The sequence below is a fragment of the Pteronotus mesoamericanus genome, unplaced genomic scaffold (genome assembly GCF_021234165.1).
Source record: "Pteronotus mesoamericanus isolate MK-2021 breed Mesoamerican mustached bat unplaced genomic scaffold, CSHL_Meso_final contig_173, whole genome shotgun sequence".
Lineage (NCBI taxonomy): Eukaryota > Metazoa > Chordata > Mammalia > Chiroptera > Mormoopidae > Pteronotus > Pteronotus mesoamericanus.
In genome coordinates, this window is record NW_026555072.1 from 498,432 (window position 1) to 519,597 (window position 21,166).

General features: G+C 41.7%; 1 protein-coding gene and 1 non-coding gene across 2 annotated transcripts in view; one reads left to right on the forward strand and one right to left on the reverse strand.

Annotated features, from left to right (window-relative positions):
* SHROOM4 (shroom family member 4) overlaps positions 1-21,166 on the forward strand; it is a 153,196-nt gene that overhangs the window by 73,653 nt on the left and 58,377 nt on the right. The window contains exons 3-4 of the mRNA XM_054566313.1: positions 20,028-20,128; positions 20,910-21,066. Coding sequence (XP_054422288.1) covers positions 20,028-20,128; positions 20,910-21,066 — 258 coding nt within the window. The remainder of the gene's footprint in view (positions 1-20,027; positions 20,129-20,909; positions 21,067-21,166) is intronic.
* LOC129065301 (U6 spliceosomal RNA) lies at positions 14,474-14,577 on the reverse strand. Its single transcript, XR_008528566.1, has one exon. It is a non-coding gene; the product is annotated as a U6 spliceosomal RNA (small nuclear RNA).

The following is a 21,166-nucleotide window of genomic DNA, read 5'->3' on the forward strand; positions in this document are numbered from 1 at the left end:
AAGGCCACACAACTATCAATGGAGGATGCAGATCCAGAGAGTCTAGTTACCAGGGCTTATTCTCTTAACACTATGCCATGCTGCTGCTAAGGGATAAACAAGAAACTGTTAATTGTCATTTTCTCTGGAGTGTGGGGGATTGACTCTTTTTCATTATATATGCCTTTGTACTGTTTGAAATGTTTGCCTTCTGCAAGTATTGCTTTAAAAAATAAGAAATACTTAAAAAACAACTTTTCCAAAATTGGAATGATTCCCCTCTACTCTTCTGCTGGAATTGGTGACAGGACAAATCATTTTTTGGCTGAGAAATCTGGCAGATACCTTGGACTTCCTCTTCTTCTTTACTGCCCACATCTGTCCAGTCAGGCACCAAGGTTTGTTGGTTCTACCTCCTAGACAAGACAATTGTCAAATCTGCCTTCTCACTCTATACCTGAATTATAAATCACTTCAATTATAACATGTATTTCCTAACTGGCCCACCTGACTCTTCTCTCCCTACACAATTCTAACAGATACATTTTTACAAAATGCAAATTGGGTTCTGCCACTCTCTTGCTTAAAATCCTTCACTGGCTCCCCAGTGCCTGTGGGAAAAGTCCAAACTCATTAACATGACAACCTAGATCTTTCTTGTTCTAACCAAGCCTACCTCTCTGGCCTTACTTCCCACCACCCCTCTTCATACATTCTCCCCTCAGGACACCATATTCCCTTCACATTTACATAATTTTAACATCCTATTCCTTCTTTAGAAACACCCTTCATCTGGGTCAATCCCTAGCCTTTCTTCAAGACCAGACCTTAAGCATGACTTCTATTATGTAGATTTCTCTGGTTGCAAGCTATTAGACATTATGCATTCTTTTCCATAGTCTCTCAGTGTACCACAGGAAATGCCTCCATTATCAAAGCACTCCTGCCTGAATGCTGGGCATTTACACTTCACATGGACACCAACATGAATGCAATATCCCACAGCCTGCTTCTCTGGCTCTCTCCCATGACTAGTTCAGGTTTTTTTCCCAGGTCTACCATAGGCCTTCAGCACTCTTCTTGGTCACCTAAAACAGTGTTCCCCAACCTTTTTGGCACCAGGGACCAGTTTCATGAAAGACAATCTTTGCATGGACTGGGGAGCAGGGGGATGGTTTTAGGATGATTCAAGCACATTACATTCAAGCTCACTTCTTGCTGTGTAGCCCAGTATCAGTCCATAGCCCCAGGGGTTGGGGACCCCTGACCTAGAACATCTGGGAGACTTTCCATTTTATTTTCAATTTTAGATTCATCACCCCCTCCCCCAAATCCTTCTATCTTTACCTTTAAGCAAGGCAGGTTAGAATACTGGCTAAGAATACAGGCCGCCTGGGTTTGAATATGATCTCTGTGACTTTTTAGTTCTGTATTCCTGGGCAAGTTATTCAACCTCTGGTTTTACCCTCTGCAAAATGGGGATGACAGTGGGAGCACCTGCCTTATTAGGGTTGTTATGAGTGTTAAATATTTTCATATTTGTAATCCATAGTAAACACTGTGGTTTTGAGATAAAAATGCCTAAAGTATGAGTGGGAGAATATTTTCTTTTTTTAATATATTTTATTCATTATGCTATTACAGTTGTCCCATTTTTTCTCCCCTTTATCCCCCTTTACCCTGTACTCCCCTCCCACCATCATCTTCCCCCTTAGTTCATGTTTATGGGTCATACATATAAGTTCTTTGGTTTTTCCATTTCCTATACTATTCTTAACCTCCCCCTATCTATTTTGTACCTACCATTTATGCTTCTTATTTGCTGTACCTTTTTCCCTAATCTCTCCCCTCCCCCTCCCCACTGATAACCCTCCATGTGATCTCCATTTCTGTGATTCTGTTCCTGTTCTAGTTGTTTGCTTAGTTTGTTTTCATTTTTGTTTTTGTTTTTAGGTTCAGTTGTTGATAGTTATGAGTTTGTTGTCATTTTACTGTTCATAGTTTTGATCTTCTTTTTCTTAATAAGTTTCTTGAACATTCATATTATAAGGGCTTAGTGATGATGAACTCCTTGAACTTGACCTTATATGGAGAGAACTTTATCTACCTTTCCTTTCTAAATGATAGCTTTGCTGGATAGAGTAATCTTGAATGTAGGTCCTTGCTTTCATGACTTTGAATACTTCTTGCCAGCCCCTTCTTGCCTGTAAGGTTTGTTTTGAGAAATCACCTGATATTCTTATGGGATCTCTTTTGTAAATAACGTCTCCTTTTCTCTTGCTGCCTTTGAGATTTTCTCCTTATCTTTAATCTTGGGTAACATAATTATGATATGTCTTAGTGTGCTCTTCCTTGGGTCCAACTTCTTTGGGACTCTCTGAGCTTCCTGGACTTCCTGAAAGTCTATTTCCTTTCCAGATTGGGGAAGTTCTCCTTCATTATTTTTTCAAATAAGTTTTCAATATCTTCCTCTTCCTCTTCTCCTTCTTGCATCACCATGATTCAGTTGTTGGAATGTTAAAAGATATCCAGGAGGTTCCCAAGATTCTCCTCATTTTTTTTTTTAATTCTTGTTCTTTCATTCTGTTCCAGTCAAATGTTTATTTCTTCCTTCTGCCCCAATTGATTGATTTGAGTCCTGGTTTCCTTCCCTTCACTGTTGGTTCCCTGTATATTTTTCTTTATTTCATTTTGTATAACCTTCACTTCTCTTTTGCAACCATACTCAACCATTTCTTTGACCATCCTACGTACCAGTGTTTTGAACTCTGCATCTGATAGGTTGGCTATCTCTTTGTTGCTTAGTTGTTTTTCTGGAGTCTTGATCTGTTCTTTCATTTGGGCAATATTTCTTTGTCCTGGCACACCTGTTACATTGTAAGGGGCAGAGCCTTAGGTATTCACCAGGGCAGGGCAACTCGCGTTGCTTTGTTGTGGGCCTGTATGTGGGGGAGGAGTCAGAGAGGGAACAATGCTGCTTGCTTGGTTCTTGACTGACTTTTAGTCACTTCCCCTGATACCCACAAGTGAATTGGGCCCTTCTGGTGCTGATCTCAGGTGGGTGGCTTTTTGTTCATTCTAGGACCCTGTGGGTCTCTCAAACAAACTCTCCTGTGAGGCTGGGAGGTTCTCCCACAGCCGTAACCCCCCCAGGAATTTACAGCCAAATTTTGAGTCTTTCTTTTCCCGCACTGGAACCCTGTGTTGTGCAGTCTGTCTTGGTCCCCAGTTGTTCCTCCCCATTTATCCACACACAGATGTGGGACCGCCCAGTCCACCAGCCATCGTATTGCTGCACATCCTGTCTGCTCTGGATGCCCATCTCTGCCCCTCCTTCCAGTCTTTTTTTTATTTTTATTTCAATTTATTTTTTCAAATACATTTATCTCTGCCTCCACCCACCACTTTGCATTGCCCCTCCATTCTTCCCTCCCTCAGCTCTTCCACTTTGGTTTTCTCCATGAGTCCTTGCTATATGTTCCTTGACTTTCCCCTTCCCTTCCTTTTCTCCGCCCTCCCTCTCTCCTTCCCCCTTGTCTCTGTTGATTTCTTTTCCTTTCAGTGTTGCAGGTCTGATTTTCCTTCCATCTTTGTATTGTTGGTTAGGTTCCACTTATAGGTGAGATCATACGGTATTTGTCTTTCGCCTCTTGGCTTATTTCGCTTAGCATAATGCTCTCCAGTTCGATCCATGCTGTCGCGAAGTTTAGTAGTTCTTTTTTTCTTTCTGCTGCGTAGTATTCGATTGTGTAAATGTACCATAATTTTTTGATCCAATCATCTACAGATGAGCATAACGGTAGCTTCCAACACTTGGCTATTGCAAATTGTGCTGCTATGAACGTTGGGGTGCACAGGTTCTTTTGTATTGGCGTTTGGTGTTCTTAGGGTATAGTCCCAGCAGGGGAAGCCCTGGATCAAAAGGCAGTTCCATTTTCAGCTTTTTGAGGAAATTCCACAGTGCTTTCCACAGTGGCTGCACCAGTCTGCATTCCCACCAACAGTGTACTAGGGTTCCCTTTTCTCCACAGCCTCGCCAGCACCTGTTGCTTGTGGATCTGTTTCTGATGGCCATTCTGACTGGTGTGAGGTGGTACCTCATGGTGGTTTTGATCTGCATTTCTCTGATGGCTAGTGATGCTGAGCATCCTTTCAAATGCCTCTGGGCCCTCTGTATCTCCTCCTTGGAAAAGTATCTGCCCAGGTCCTTTGCCCATTTTTTGTTTGGATCATTTGTCTTCTTGGAGTGGAGTCGAGTGAGTTCTTCATATATCTTGGAGATGAAACCTCTATCTGATGTATCATTAGCGAATATATTTTCCCATAGGGTTGGCTCCTTTTCATTTTGCTGATGTTTTCTTTAGCCGTGCAGAAGCTTCTTATTTTGATGAGGTCCCACTTGTTTATTCTTTCCTTTATGTCCCTTGCTTTAGGAGACATATCAGTGAAAAAATTGCTGCATGGGATATCTGAGAGTTTCCTGCCAATGTTCTCCTCTAGGACTTTGATGGTGTTGCGACTTATATTTAAGTCTTTTATCCATCTTGAGTTTATTTCTGTGTATGGTGTCAGCTGATGATCCAATTTCAATTTTTGGCATGTAGCCATCCAGCTCTCCCAACACCATTTGTTGAAGAGGCTATTATTGCTCCATTTTATGCTTCTGCCCCCTTTGTCAAATATTAGATGCCCATAGAGACCTGGGCTTATTTCTGGGCTTTCTATTCTGTTCCACTGGTCTATGGGTCTGTTCTTGTGCCAGTACCAGATTGTTTTGAGTATAGTGGCTTTGTAGTAGAGTTTGATGTCCGGTATTGTGATCCCTCCTACTTTGTGTTTCTTTCTCAAAATTGCTGAGGCTATTCAGGGTCGTTTATGGTTCCATATAAATTTTTGAAATGTCTGTCCTATTTCTGTGAAATATGTCATTGGTATCTTAATAGGGATTGCGTTGAATCTATAAATTGCTTTGGGTAGTATGGACATTTTGATTATGTTAATTCTTCCAATCCATGAGCACAGTATATGCTTCCATTTATTTGTGTCTTCCTTAATTTCTTTTTTCAATGTTGTATAGTTTTCTGCATACAGGTCTTTTATGTATTTGGTTAAATTTATGCCTAGGTACTTTATTTTTCTTCTTGCTATATTGAATGGTATTTTTTTTCTGATTTCTTCTTCTTCTATTGCATTGCTGTTGTACAAAAATGCCTTTGATTTCTGAATGTTGACGTTGTATCCTGCTGTTGTGACAAATTCACTTATTAGGTTGAGGAGTTTTTTGTAGAGTCTACAGGGTTCTCTATGGACACTATCATGTCATCTGCAAACAATGATAGCTTTACTTTCCTATTTGGAAGCCTTTTATCTCTTTCTCTTGTCTGACTGCTGTGGCTAGGACTTCCAATACGATGTCGAAAAGAAGCGGTGAGAGCAGACATCCTTGTCGTGTTCCCGATCTTAGTGGGAAGGCTTTCAGTTTTTGCCGTTGTGTATGATATTTGCTGTAGGTTTTTCATATATGGCCTTTATTACGTTGAGGAATGCCCCATTTATTCCCATGTTGCTGAGTGTTTTGGTCATAAATGGGTGCTGTACCTAATCGAATGCTTTTTCTGCATCTATCGAATGATCATGTCGTTTTTGTCTTGTCTTTTATTTATGTGATGTATCACGTTTACTGATTTGCGTATATTGAACCATCCCTGCATGCCTGGGATGAATCCCACTTGATCGTGGTTGATAATCTTTTTAATGTATTGCTGGATGCGGTTTGCCAATATTTTGTGGAGGATTTTAGCATCTATGTTCATCAGCGAAATTGGCCTGTAGTTTTCTTTGTTTGTAGGGTCTTGATCTGGTTTTGGGATCAGGGTGATGCTGGCCTCATAGAAAGAGTCTGGGAGTCTTCCCTCCTGTTGGATTTTTTGGAATAGTCTGAGAAGGACAGGTGTTAGCTCTTCCTTAAATGTTTTGTAAAATTCTCCTGTGAAACCGTCCGGCCCTGGGCTTTTGTTTGCCGGGAGTTTCTTGATTACTGCTTCAATTTCTCCAGCTGTAATCGGTCTGGTCAACCTTTCTGTTTCTTCCTCCTTCAGTGTTGAAAGATTATACTTTTCTAAAAATTTGTCCATTTCATCAAGATTTTCAAATTTCCTGGCATATAATTGTTGATAGTAGTTTCTGACGATCATTTGTATTTCTGTGCTATCAGTTGTTATTTCTCCTCTTTCATTTCTGATATTATTAATTTGGGTCCTCTCCCATTTTTTCTTGATGAATCTGCTTAAAGCCTTGTCAATTTTATTTATCTTTTCAAAGAACCAGCTTCTGGATTGGTTGATCCTCTGAATTGTTCTTTTCGTCTCTATGTCATTCAGTTCTGCTCTAATCTTGACTATTTCCTTCCTTCCACTTGCTCTGGGATTTATTTGTTGTTGTTTGTCTAGTTCTTGAAGTTGTAGTGTTAGGTCTTTTATTTGAAATGTTTCTATGTTTTTTAGGTAAGCCTGTATTGCTATGAACTTCCCTCTCAGGACCGCCTTTGCTGTGTCCCATAGGTTTTGGACTGTTGTCTGTTCATTTTCATTTCTTTCCAGACACTTCTTGATTTCTTCTCTTATCTCATTATTGACCCATTCATTTTTTAATAGTGTACTGTTCAGTCTCCATGAGTTTGCAAGTTTTTGAAGTTTCTCTTTGAGGTTGATTTCCAGTTTCAAGCCCTTGTGGTCCAAGAAAAAGTTTGGTAATATTTCAATTTTCCTGAATTTGCTGAGGTTTGCTTTGTGTCCTATCATGTGGTCTATCTTTGAAAAACTGCCATGAGCATTTGAAAAGAATGTGTATTTTTCTTCTTTGGGATGTAAGGTTCTATATATGTCAGTTAAGTCTCTTTGATTCAGTGTGTCATTTAGTGCCACAATATGTTTCTTAATGTTTTGTTTGGAAGATCTGTCCATTTTTGACAGTTGGGTGTTGAAATCCCCTACTATCAGTGTGTTGCTGTCTATATCTTTTCAGAAGTCATCCAACAATTTCCTTATAAACTTGGGGGCTCCTATATTGGGAGCATATAAGTTTACATGTTGATGTCTTCTTGATAGATTCTTCCTTTAAGTATTATAAAGTGCCCCTCTGGGTCTCTCTTTATGGCCTTTGTTTTGAAATCTACTTTGTCTGATACAAGTGTGGCAACCCCGGCCTTTTTCTCATGCCCATTTACTTGGAATATTTTTTTCCATCCCTTTACTTCCAATATGTGTAGGTCTCTGGCTCTGAGGTGGGTCTCTTGTAGGCAGCATATGTGTGGGTCATGTTTTCTTATCCATTCAGCTACCCTGTGTCTTTTGATTGGGGCATTTAGTCCATTCACATTGAGAGATATTACTAATAGAAACTTACTCATCTTTTCTCTTTGTACCTGTGTTCCTCTCTCTCTCATTCTTTTCCTTCATCTGCTTAAATCAGTCCCCTTAGCATATGTTGAAGTGCTGGTTTGGTAGAGATGTATTCTTTTAGTCTTCTTTTGTCTGGGAAATTCCTTATTTCCCCTTCTATTTTAATTGAGAGTCTTGCTGGGTAGAGCAGCCTTGGCTGTAGGCCCTTGACTTTCATGGCTTGGAATATTTGTTGCCATTCCCTTCTGGCTTGTAGTGTTTCTGTTGAGAAGTCAGCTCCTAGGTGTATCGGGGCCCCCTTGTATGTTACTTTCTCCTTATCCCTTGCTGCCTTGAGGATTCTCTCTTTGTCTTTGACATTTGCCATTTTAATGATGATGTGTCTTGGAGTGGACCTCTTTGAGTCCCTCTTGAGTGGGGTCCTCTGTGCCTCCTGGATCCATGAGAGCCTTTCTCTCCTCAAATTAGGGAAATTTTCCATCATTACTTTTTCAAGGAGGTTCTCTATCCCTTGCTCCTCTTTTTCTCCTTCCGGTATCCCTATTATACGGATATTATTGCATTTCCCTAAATGCCTCTTCATTCTTTTAGAGCCGTTTTTCCATTTCTTGTTCTTTCTGGGAGCTTCTTTCTACCTTGTCCTCCATTTCACTGATTCGATCCTCGGCTTCATCCAGCCTGCTTTGGATTCCTTTTACTGTGTTCTTCAATTTAGCAATGGTATTCTTCATATCCTCTTGTGTCTTCTTGATAGTTTCTATGTCCTTTTCCAGGCTGATATAGTTTGCTGTAAGATCCTGATAGTTTCTCTGCAGTTTCTCATAGTTCTCTTTGAACTGGCTGAGCCCATTGAGCTTCCTTAGAACCATTGTTTTGATTTCAGTATCTGATCGTTCCCTTGCCTCTATTTCATTTAGCTCTCTCTGTGGGGAGTCCCCTTTTCCATTCATTTGGGGGGAACTTCTTTTTCTTCCCATTTTTGTGAGAGTCTGTTAAGTATTTTTGTCCTTTACTTTTCTTTCTGGGCCTGCCTCTGGTGATGTCAGTTGTTGACCCTATAGCACCTTGGGTTGTTTGTTTAAGCCTTCCAGGAGTCTACTGTCTGTGTCTGACTCCTGCTTTGAGCAGCTCTGTGACCCCTTCGGTCAGGGCTGGGCTATTTTTTGGATCTCTCTGCACTCTCACGCGGGCTCCTTGAGCACACTCCCAGCTTGGCAGGATCCCCCGCCTGCCTGGGCCCGCATGTTCTTGCCCCAGACCAGGGGGCTTATTCGCGACCTTGCGTACTCATGTGTCCCCCCTGGCTGGCGAGCTCCGGGGCACTGGTCAGTTTAGGGTCTTCTATTGTGTATTTTCCCCACTTTGGGCTCTTTGGGTGCATTGCTTGCCCTTGCCAAATGGGGATTACGGAAATGGGAGGAAGTCAGCTCCAAGACTCTCTGGTTAATCCTGTCTCTGGTCTCTCCTCCAGGGACTCTGAGCAGCTCTACTAATTTTGTGGGCTGCTCTGCAATCGCGGGCAGGCGGGTCAGTTTACACCTGCCCTCGCCGCTCTGTGTACTCCCTCGCAGGCCGTAGTGGTGCCAATCTGTGGGAGGACTTGCCGGCTCGTGCAAGCGATCACCAGCCCACGCATGTCACACACATGCTTGCCAACCCTCGCCGGTCACTCAGCGCAAGTGTGCGCGCCTCCACAGGGTGTTTTTGGGGTGTCTATGTGTGCTTTTCGGCTTTTGGCTCTTTGGGGGTGTGGCCTCTTCCTGCGCAATGGAGACTACAGCAAGGAGAAGGAGTCGGGACTCCCCGGTTCCTCCTCCCATTCTTTCCCCAATGCCTGTGTTTCTAGTCTCTCCTCAGGGGTCTCTGGGCAGTTCTGTGACCCCTTCGGCCAAGCATCCACCACCTGTGCGGCCTGCATTTCAATCGCAGGCAGTCTGGTTCTTGCGCGCCCCTCTTCTGCCTCTTTGGTGGCGTGCCTTTCCAGCCCACAATGGAGACTATGGAAAGGGGAGGGAGTCCGAGTTCCCTGGTTCCTCCTCCCGTTCTTTCCCCAATGCCTCCGTTTCCAGACTCTCCTCAGGGGCCTCTGGGCAGTTCTGTGACCGCTTTGGCCAAGGATCCACCCCCTGTGTGGACTGCGTTTCAATCACAGGCAGTTTGGTTCATGTGCACCCCACTTCTGCCTCTTTGGGGTCCCGCCGTTCCAGCCCACAATGGAGACTGCAGAACATGGATGGAGTCGGGACTCCCCAGTTCCTCCTCTCATTCTTTCCCCAATGCCTCCGTCTCCAGTCTCTCCTCAAGGCTCTCCCAGCCAGTCTGCACTCAGCCCCGCAGCTCACACACGTACAAGCTGTATGTCGAGCGTGCAAAAGGCAGGTTAATTGATTCCCTTATGCCTTAGTGAGATGGGGGCTGCAGAGTGGGAGGTGCATCATCACCGGGGCTCCACCGGCCGCCGTTTCAGTTCTCTTCACAAAGTTTTCCTCACCAGTCTTTTTCCAGGCACCAGCCCACCCTGCTGCCGCCTCTGCCAAGAGATCAAGGAGGGTGGCTGCCACTGCAACTTTTGCGTTGGCTCTTTAAATATCTCTTTGCATCCCCAGCCACCTGTCTCTGGTAGAGAGCCCCCCTAAGCTTTTCAGGGTTGCGTTTTGTTTGTATTTTCTTGGTTTTAGCTGCTGTAGTTTAGGAGTCCCTGTTTATGATTCAGACCCCGTTCTTCTCGGGGGAAGCTAACTGGCCATTTCAATGTACCTCTGGTGCCAGTGCCCGTGGGCACCCAACCCACCCTCTTGAGCCTCGACCGCACTTCGCACCCGTTGGGATGTGTGAGAGTTGAATCCCCTGTCCGCGGCACCAAGCCTCCTCTCCCACTATCGCTCCACTGCTTTCCAGGTGATTACTCTACTATTTAGTTGCAATTACAGTTTGGTCTTGGGAGGAGGTGGTCAGCATGACTCCCTTTCACTCCTCTGCCATCTTCTCTCCCCTCAATTTCCCCTCCTTCCAGTCCTGATGTTTGTTCTTTAACTCCTTGGTTGTTGTACTTCCATACAGTTCAATTTTTTTGGCAGTTCTGGTTGTTTTTCTGTGGTTAAATTTGTTGTCCTTCTTTTGGTTGTTTGAGGAGGCAAAGTGCATCTACCTACACCTCCATCTTGGCTCGAAGTCTGAGGTGGAAGAATCTTTTCAAAATGGCATAGTAGGCAAGCCTTTTTCTCCTTTATGGTTCCTTTCTACTAAAAATGGCTCATTAAAATTAGAAACAAGTGTACTTGAGACAAGAATACCCTCCCCTTCTCAAGTCTCCTGTAATTTTGAATTACTTCCTGAAATATATTAAAAGTTTCTTGAGGGCAAGAATCATAGTGCATACATTTTAAACTCCTTAGCACCTACTAGACACAGAGTTTACTTCCATCACTCTTAAAATTAAATTCAGAGTCCTTACAGTAACCCAATTACTTGGCCCTGGCCTTCTTCCCCAAATTTACTTCCTACCATTCTTTGTTTTACTTACCCCATTCTAGCCACATTGGTTTTTATGCTGTTCTTGGGTTATGGTAAGATGATTCTGTCTCAGTCCATTGCCCTTGCTAACACCCCTGCTTACAATATTTTTCCTTCAGATATTCACCTGGCTCCTTCCCTGACTTCATTTAAGTCACTGCTCAAATATCACCTCCTAACAGAGGCCTTCCCTGACCAAGTCGTTTAATAGCATTGGCCCCACATATCCCTGTCACTCAGTCTACCATTTACTCTGCTTTCTCTGTCTTCATAGCACTTAACATTACCTGACATATATTTATTGAGTTGAGCCCCATGAGAACTGAGGTCTTGTCTGTTTTATTCATTGCTTTGCCCTAGCACCTTGAACAGTGCTTGCTTGGCTCTCAATAACTAACAAATAAACCAATCTTTCAATCACTAAATAAATGAATGAACTCAGTGCTAGTACATGTGAAGAAGGGGATACATAACAAATTCTGTTCACTCCTAGAATTTTGAATACTTCATAATTTTTATTACACAATTTTGTCTTTTGGCTTTAACATTTTTAAATTAAATCAATATCCATGTATGGGTTCTGTTTCAATTTTACAAACATCACCTTGACAAAATTTAAAATCCAATTTAAGTTTAGTCCAAGTTTAAAAAAAAACAGCTGTTTAATTTTTCTCCATCCCAAAGGGAAAGAGTGTATATGATTGAGTGTGTGTGTTTTGTGTGTGTGTGTGTGTGTGTGTGTGTGTGTGAGAGAGAGAGAGAGAGAGAGAGAGAGAGAGAGAGAGAGAGAATGAGAACAGTTACCTGCAGTAAAGAAACTGGATAGGTAGTGGGTTGGGGAAGCTGGAGTAGGGCAATCCATGTTCCTTAGAAGAGAAATCATTAATTTCAATTCTGCATTTTCTTTAAACTATTGCTTCAAAATCCTTTTAATAATCTAACTGAAAACAAAGGAAATTAAAAGCCTGATGAACTAGAGGTTTGTAAATATAAATATATAAGAACAGGGAATTTCTCAGGGGCTTATGTAGAACACTGTGGAACCATGCGAAAATATATTAAGAGAACCTCCAAAAGGGATGCAGCTATATGGCACCTACTTGCCAGCTCATATCTTCCCCCAGAAAGGGAAACTGTGACCTGGGAATTGCCCTCTTTGTTCTGGGAACTTCCTCACCATGAAGTAGTACGTTCCTGCCCCTGGAGCCTAAATTCTATTCAAGCGGCTTCTCTCTATTATGTAAAAAGCCACTGACAGTTGAAGGGAGGCTCCCAGCCTGCCTTAGAAGACAAGACCCCACATAAGTCAAAGCAGCAGCCAGTATTTTAAAGAAACCATATGAAAATCTGTTTTTAAATGTATGGCAGCATTTTTTAGAGTGATGGATCTCAAACTTGAGCATGCATCAGAATCACTTGGAGGGATTGTTAAAATTCAGATTGCTGGACCCCACTCCCAGAGTCTTTGATTCACAAGAACTTAGAAGCAAAGAACTTGGATTCAAGCCTTATATGATTTACTTCACTTCTCTGAACCTGAGTTTCTTCTTTTCTAAAGTAGAGTTTATAAGATTGTAGTAAGGATTAAATGTAATGGTGTTTGTGAAAGTTCTTTGTGAAGTGTAAACACGGTGTACAAATATTAGCAGTTAGATGGCTTCACAAATGGTACTTGCTGCCACCACCTGCCCACCAGATTTCCCTGTGTTTTGTCCCCTCTCCACCCAGCTTTGTCTGGACCAAGTCCAACAGGCACCCAGAAAGAAACTAAAACCAAGAAGGCCCTGAGTAGCAAAAAATTTTTTTTTCAATTCATTGGGCACAGCCTTGATGCTGACTTTGATTTGACCTCCCTTTTCCTCTGCCTGTCTCCCCTCAATTTGCTTCTTGTTTTTCCAGCCCTGGCAGTCTCTCACAGCAAAGAACAACTCTCAGTACTAATATTGAGGTAAAAACTGTCAGATGGGGTTTTTTTTTTTTAAATTAGTAGAATAAACAGAGGAATCCACTGCTAAGCAGAAAAGCATTTATTGGGGAAATCATCTTGCTAGGTTGGTGAGCTGTAGGGTGATCTCCCTAAGGAGAAAATCTACATGTTTGAAATAGTTAAATGGAAGTACAAGTATAATTGCAATTCCTAACTTCTAGACAGTTCTGACAGTTGCCACAGTACATGATATGTCTATGTAGAATGGTGTCCTTTTTCTTTGGAAACATTTTCTCATTCAAAATTAATGCATGTGTAGTGTAGAAAATTTCAAAATTTTAAATCAGTGTAAAAAAATAAAAATCACTGTTAATTCTGCCACACAGATATAAACACCTAGTGGTAAGATAGTGCATTTTCATCCAGACTTTTAATATGAGTATGCTTGTATATAAATATGTAAGTACATGAATATATATTTTTAAATTGGACTAGTATTAAGTACAGGTTTGTATACAGTTTTTCTTTCACTTAGGATTATATTGTGAGCCTTTTCCAAGATCATTAAGTAGTCTTCAAAAGCGTGGTTTTTAATGGCAGAATATTATTGCTTCATGTAGATGTATAATTTTTCACCTAACTGTTCCTAAATGTTGGATGCTTACAATATACCTTATTTTACCATTATAAATAACCCTGCAGTGGATGGCACTTCATGTATATAAATCAATGTGTGCATCTCTAATTGTTCTCTTAGGACAGACTCCTAGGAGTACAAAACTGGATCAAGGGATAGGAACCTTTTATTGGGGGTTGGGGTTATTTATTTATTTATTTTCCAGGGTTTTTAAAAAAAAATTTAAGTCATGTTTTTTCTATTACAGTTGTCTCAATTTTTCCCCCTTTGGCCCCTCCACCCATCCCACCCCCAACCCCCTTCCTACAGTCAATTCCCACTCTGTTGTCCATGTCCATGGGTCATTCGTACATGTTCTTTGTCTAGTCCCTTCCCTTTTTTTCCCCCATTGTCCTCTTTCCCCATCCCCTCTGGTCACTTTCAGTCTGCTCCATGTTTCCATGTTTGTGGTTTATTTTGTTCGTTAGTTTATTTTGTTGAATAGATTCCACTTATAGGTGAGATCATATGGTATTTGTCTTTCACCAACTGGCTTAGTTCACTTAGCATAATACTCTCCAGTTCCATCCATGTTGTCGCAAAAGGTAGGAGTTTCTTTCTTTCTTTCTTTCTTTCTTTCTTTCTTTCTTTCTTTCTTTCTTTCTTTCTTTTCTTTCTTTCTTTCTTTCTTTCTTTCAGATTGATTTTATTTATTTTTTACAGGTCAAAGTCAATTATAAAATATTAAAAAATTAAAACCATTACAAAGTCTCAGCAATTAAAACAGCATGACACCAGCACAGAAATAATCAAATAGATCAATGAAATATAATGAGTATTCTAGAAACAAATGTATATATCTCTCTACCAATGTAATATATGATTAAGTTGATATTTCAGGTTGTCCTGCATCGGATAGGAACCTTTTTAAAAACATAATTTACATACCATAAAATTATTTACTTTAAAGTATGTGATTCAGTGGATTTTAGTATATTCACAAGGTTGTATGACGATCACTGATGTCTAAGTCCAGAAGAAAATATGGAGCACTTCACAAATTTGCATGCCTTTCTTGTGCAGGGGTCATGCTAATCTTCTCTGTATTATTTCAATTTTAGAATATGCTGGCTGAGGCAAGCACAGTGGGAACATTTTTTGTCTCTTGATAACATATGACAAATTTCTGTCTAGCAAAAGTGTATCTATATCCATTGGCACCCAGCAATGTATAAGAATACCCATTTCCCTGCAACTTTACTAACATTATTTTAAAAACTTTATTGCTAATATCATTGAAAATGGCTTTTCATTTGTTTTGCCTTTGATTAATTCTTCTTTCTCTCCCACCTGAACTATATCTGTTACATAGAGATCTGTCATCCACCATCTTTCCTTTGCACACATGTACTATGGGCAGTCACATCCACTGCAACAGCCTTGGCTGCCTCCTTTCTGGATAATGACAGCATGGACATATCTTTCTTTAACCTCTCGCTAGCACTGCAGCCCAGATGTGAGACTTATTTCTGGGCATGCCTATTCACATAATTTGACAGCATAACAAACAAACTTGTATCTAAAATCAAACTCATGTCTCCTGAAGCCAGCTCCTACTTTCAACTTCCCTATCTAGATTAGTGATACCACCATTCTTGTAAGTATTTCAGTCATCTTAATTCTTCTCTTTCCTCCATATTTAATTAGTAGTCCAACCCTGTTGATTCTGTCTTACATGTCTTCTATTACATTATTCACTTTTTCTCCATCCCCACTGTCATTGATCTAGTTCTACTTTTTGTGTGTATTGCGCTAGCCTACTCACTTCTCTATGTTTTCAGTATTTAGCCACATAACTCGCCCTGCATGTGACTACAAGAATAATCTTTTAAAATACTGCTTTTACCATGTTGCTCTCCTAGCCTGGAACTTCCAAAGCCTCTCTCTCTTGCCTATTGGATTATTTAAATGAAATGCTTTACCCTGATAGTTAAGGTCCACCATGTCCTTGCATCATTCTTATTTTACTTCCTATGTGCCTTATAGAAATTGTGTGTCCTCCCTGCAGCATATTCCTGCTTTTCCCACTCTTGTTTATACAAAACCTGGCATAACTTCTCCTCTAGTATTCTCCAGTTGAAATGGTACTGAGTCTTCAAAAATTAGCTCAGAGTCTCTGTAAAATCTTTGATTCACCCCTATGCTTTCTCTTTTATTTAACTCTCATTTTGTTATTGTTTCCTTTATGACAGGACATTCTATCCTGTTTAATGGTTACTTAGGTATTTTTATTCACCTTCCTATCACACTGTAAATTCCTTGAGCACAGAGATTATATATTTTTTTGGTTTTGGTGTGTTCCATAGTAGTACCTCTCCGAGCACCTTAAATGCAGACAGAAGCTCCATAAATGCTGAAATAAAAGAGTAGTGAAAACTGCGAACATATTTTTAGAACTACTAATGACTCAGTTTCAGAACAAATTCTGTGCTAAGAAGGAACAGATGCCAAATGACCCAAATGTCATGGTTTATCCTTCTTTTTCCCTTGCTCTCCATATTCAGTCCATTAACAAATAACTGTCAGCTCTACCTCTTCAGGATAGATAATCAAACCTCTTTTCTCTACCCCTACTGCTTCTTCCCTGAACAAACCACCATTATCTCTTATCTATAAGAGCTTTTTAAACTGATTCCCCAGCTTCTACTCTTTTCTTACCTAAATACATCAACCAAGTGAGATCTTTATAAAACTTAGATTGTGGTAGTGCCCTGCTTAACAACCCCCATTAGCTACTAACTGCACTGAGAATAAAATGTAAACTACTTAACTTGACTTTGGAAAACTTCACGATCTGGCCTTGGCACTTCCCCAACCTCATCTACCAATACTGCTGAGCATTGGCACTTCCTTGTTGTCATGTTTGCACAAAGCAGAGTGAGTAGGTATTCTTGGTTCTATTGGCGTTCTGGCTATTGTTAGTTATTGTCCTAGTGTTTCATGTCTTAGGTAGTGTGGGCAACCAGAAGTAATTCTAAGGGCTTTGAGACTTGACTTTGGGGAAAGCTTTGGGGATTCCATCTTTTCCCAGAAAAGTGGTATCTCCAATAATGAGTTTGAGATGAGAGATATTTGAGTTAAAGGGAGAAGTAAGTGAATCTTGTATGATTCTTGTAACCTCCTTCCCAAGGGATGCTATACACATTTCTGCTAGAAACCAGAGCTGGAGGGCAAGAATCCTCCCTCTTCTTTATCACTCTTAGTATTAGTATAGGAAATTGAGCATCACAGTGAAGCTGACTGTACAGATGCTTCTCCGTGAAACTGTTTCATTTTCCCTATGCTCTCCTCATCAGCCCTCATCAGTCCTCTGGAGTTGCACCCTTAGCTTTTGTATATACAAGAAAGAAAGAAAAGCCCTCTTTCATTATTCAGTTTTTTACTAGCTCCCCTTGCTTCTAGAAGCTGTGATATATGCACCATTCACCTCATTGCTTTTGGGATAATTGACAAAAAAAGTCTTTGATATGTATGTTTTATCAGACTATCCATAGAAAAACCAGGATATGCTCCCTAGCCCACTTTGAAAGAGAATTCCAAGCATTGTTTTTCTAAACTCTTAAGCTTTTTCTAGCCCTTAATATTTGCAAAACTCTCCCAAAACCTGCATATGGTTGTGGACTTCCAACCTTCTTTAGAAAAAGAGGTGTCCCCATGTTTTACAGATTCCAATGTGAAAATGGAGAAATGAAAACAGAGGTCAAATGTAAAGGCATTAACCAGATGAAGCTATCACTCTTTACCTAGAAAGCCAAAAGGCACCCCCTGACACATACCACAGCATCTGGGGGAGTCTTTATTTCCACCCCAACATTTCCTTCATTTCTTATCCATTTCCCTAGGTTTCTTTTGGCCAGAGGTGGATACTGAGGTTGAGGGTGGAGATGGGTACCCAGCAGATTTATATGAAAGATCTTGACCTGGCTATTTAGATAATTTAGGGGAGGTGGAAAAGGTGGGAAAGGTAGGGATGCAGAACTGTGTAACAAAAGCTTCATCTGCATAAAGTATTCACATCTCACTTGACTTAGATTATAACTTTCCCAGACTGAAAAGCAAGCCATTGTCCTAAAATTTCTCTTTAAAATTATACATACAAACACACACATACACAGAGATACATGTGCACACACATACACACACACACACACACACACACATATATATATATACATTTACAGAAATACATAATCATACACACAAATACACATACACACATAGACATTTGCATTTAAACACATTCACATACCTATTCTTCCTTGGTTGGGTCTGTAGTAAGGATCTCTGGATCACCAGGCTTCAAGGTCCCTCAGCTAACAATGAGGAGTGAGTGGGCCATTGTAGCTTTGTGTCCATCCCTGGTGGTCAAGCAGGTTTCCCCCTCTTCTGTCAGATAAACACGCCATGCATTGTTCTGTCCGCCGGTTGGTATATGGGCTTCCCTTCCTGCTAAGCCAGCCAGAATGAGCTTGGACTCCTTCATGCAGGACATGGGGAATGTGCTGTTGTGAGAGGATGAACGAGTCACAAAGAGTAAACAGAGGCAATCAAGGATGCTCTTTTGTGCTTCTCCTTATCTAAACACTTTCAAAAGGGGAAAGAGCCTACAATAGGTTATGGCCCAGACCTCTGGCTAAACACAACCCCAAACAATAGGGGCCATATTTTCCTTCTTGCCCTAGGGTATGGCAGAGTCGTGGTTATATTTCTCTTTCTCCTTACCTGCCCCCTCTAAATATGTCCTGAGGGGTCTGCTAGGAGCCAGGATCAGAGATGTTTAGTACTGTCTGAAGATATTAGGGTGACAGCCCACCAATACAGCTAGAGATTGACTCCTTCCAGAATTGGTCCTCCTCTATCCTCCTACCTCCCCCAACAATCTTTACAAAGACTCCTGGGAGTTAGCTTCTGCCTTATCTGCTACTTCTGCCTGCATGTGCCCTCACCCCAATGAACCCACACTCACTTCTTATTGTCCAACTGCTTGGAAAGAAGCAGTCATCTTTACCTACCTAGGAAGTTATACTTGGTCATGTTATCTGGAACTCAGCTCTGCTAAATGAGAGGGTGCTCCCTTTATCCACACCCCATCTCTCAGTCTCTTTCCCTAATCCCATAATAGCCAAACTGCTCACATTCCTCTCTTTCCTTGCCCAAGAATTTCTCAAGTATATGCTGTCTGTGTCCACCTGCTTATTCTATCAACTCATCTGGTGACTACCCAAATCATACTTCCACCTGCGTCCCTACCCAAGCCAGTCCTATGAACATGCTTGTGCTTCTAGTCATAATTTCCATAGCCTCACCTGGCCACTGACAGGGCCAGGCTGCTATCAACTCATTGTTCTTTACTTTGTTAGAAAGTGGGAATCAGTAAGCCTCATTAGGGAAGCACTTTTAAGGCCTTGGTTACTGAGTGGAAGGGTGAATGTGCTTGGTGACCAGAAATTTAGGGAAAGCTGGACACCCAGGCCTGAGTAATGACATGAGGAGAGTGTTTATTCTGATGGTTTTTTGTTTGTTTATTTTCAGGCCAGGGTTTTTTCCCTAATGTACTATTAATGGTTTTGTATTCCCTAGTGTATTGTCAAAGTCTAGTTATCATACCCATAGCATCAGCATTACTATAGAGTTTGTTAGAAGGTCAGAATCTAGAGCTCACTCTAGACCTTCTGAATTAGAATTTGCATGTTAACAAGATGCCAAGGCAATGAGTATGCCCACTAAAGTTTGAGAAGCTCTCTTCTAGAGTACTAGGTTTGGCTTCTGAACCTTCTCTTAACTAGTCCTTTCTCTTTCATCTTCATTTGGATTGAAGAAGTTATTTTTCTTGCTACTAATGGTATCTTGCCTATTACTATTTTTGGTAGAATATAATAGTAATAACAGATACCATTTATTGAATGTCTGGAGGTGAGTAAATTAAGGTTCTGTGACATACTCAAGGTAAAACAACTCGTCAGTGGTAAAGTGGAGGCTCCCGCCAGACCAATATGCCCACAAAAATCCCCAAACTTTTTCTATACCATTTTTGTAACTACCAAAGGAGAGCCTATGGACTTACTTGAATGGTACCTGACTTTTGTAGAATAAATAAACATCAACCCTGACTTCCCTAGGAGGTACAGAGAGGAGAGAGGGGAAATGACCTCTAGCTTCTGGGCATGATTTCCCCTGAGAGGAAAGGCCCTAGCATATTTCTTGTCCTGTGGGAACTCACGTAAGCCCTTTGAGGAGCCAGAATTTGCTGGAATTGGGGCCAGAGGCCAAAGGAAACTAGAGTGGGGATCAGGACGATTATGAAGGGAAATCCCCAACTCTATATCCCCAAGAGAAATTAAATTCTGATGCCTGAGTCTGGACTTAGAGTGTGCAACAAACACATGTGGGGCTATTCTGGGTTCTGGCTATTGCACAGATAAGTGAGGACACCATTTGAAGCCTCAGCCCGGGGCCTAGGACTATTACATCATAGCATGCCATAGCCGGAAGGGTTGTTTGTGATGATGGAGTCCAATGTTTTATTTTGCAGAGAGGAAACAGAGACTCAGAGAGGAGGAGTAAGTTGTCAGAAGTCAGAGCAAAGTCATGGCAGAGCCAGGGATGCTGAGTTTGAGTGCCACTCTTATGGAGGTGGAGTTTCTGGGATGAAATGGAGTTTTCCTTAGGTCTTCTCAGTTGCCCATAGGCAGCACAGACCAAGTATATATGGCCCAGAATGGCTTGTGAGTCTTTGTATCTCAGCAGGACCTTCACCTTCAAAAATCTCTAGGTCACATGCCCCGCCTCAGGCTGTGTAAAATCAGCTGCAGTGCTATTTGCTCTTCTGGCCCTGGAGGCTACTAGGCCTGGCTGATCTGGGCTTCCTTTTCTGTGGCTCAGAGGATCGGAGATGGCTGGGTGGGGTCAACTCAGTCCAGGAAGCACAGGAATTCTTTTAAGTGTATGTGTCTGGGGTATTTTTCTCTCTCACTTACGTGTATTTTTAAAAATTCTTTTTAGACACCCGCTTTATCTTTCCCAAACATCATTTCCTTGCTCCTTTCCTGAGTTCCAGCAGTGGCTGGGCCAGCTTCCTTATTGGCTTCTGAGCTGTGGAAGGGGATGGGCCAGGCTTCAGAGGAGGCTGGAGTAAGGAACAGGGGGACTGTTTGTGCTACTGGAACTGCTTTTCATCCTTCCCTTTGCCAACAGGGTGCTGGCTGGTTTCTTGGGCAGTGTCTTCACTCCTATCCAGTCCTTAACACTGGCTTTCATTCACTAAGACTGTGGCCACATCTAGGGCCAACCAGGCTGATGGTCATACCTTGTTTTCAATTCCACTCCCTTCTGTTCTTGGAACTGGGACCTGACTGTGGCTGGGCTCCTTGGATCACACTCAGGAACTTGGGCTGATTGCCCCTCGTCTCAGCAGGTCTTAACAGGAAGGCAGATGGCTTTCAACTAGGGGAGGTTCCAACTTGCAAAAAGAAGCCCTGGGGTCTGGCTGGAGGGGCTGTTGATGAGCATCTGAGTTGGCTGAATACCCACCTCTCTCCTAAACCATCTCCCCACCCTGGACAACTTTCCTGGTACGTACAACTAGTAGCCATGGTTGCCATGGTTACTGCCCCTCTCCCCACTTCTGCTTTCTTTCTTCAGTATCCCTTTTTGCTTCCTAAGAAATGAGTT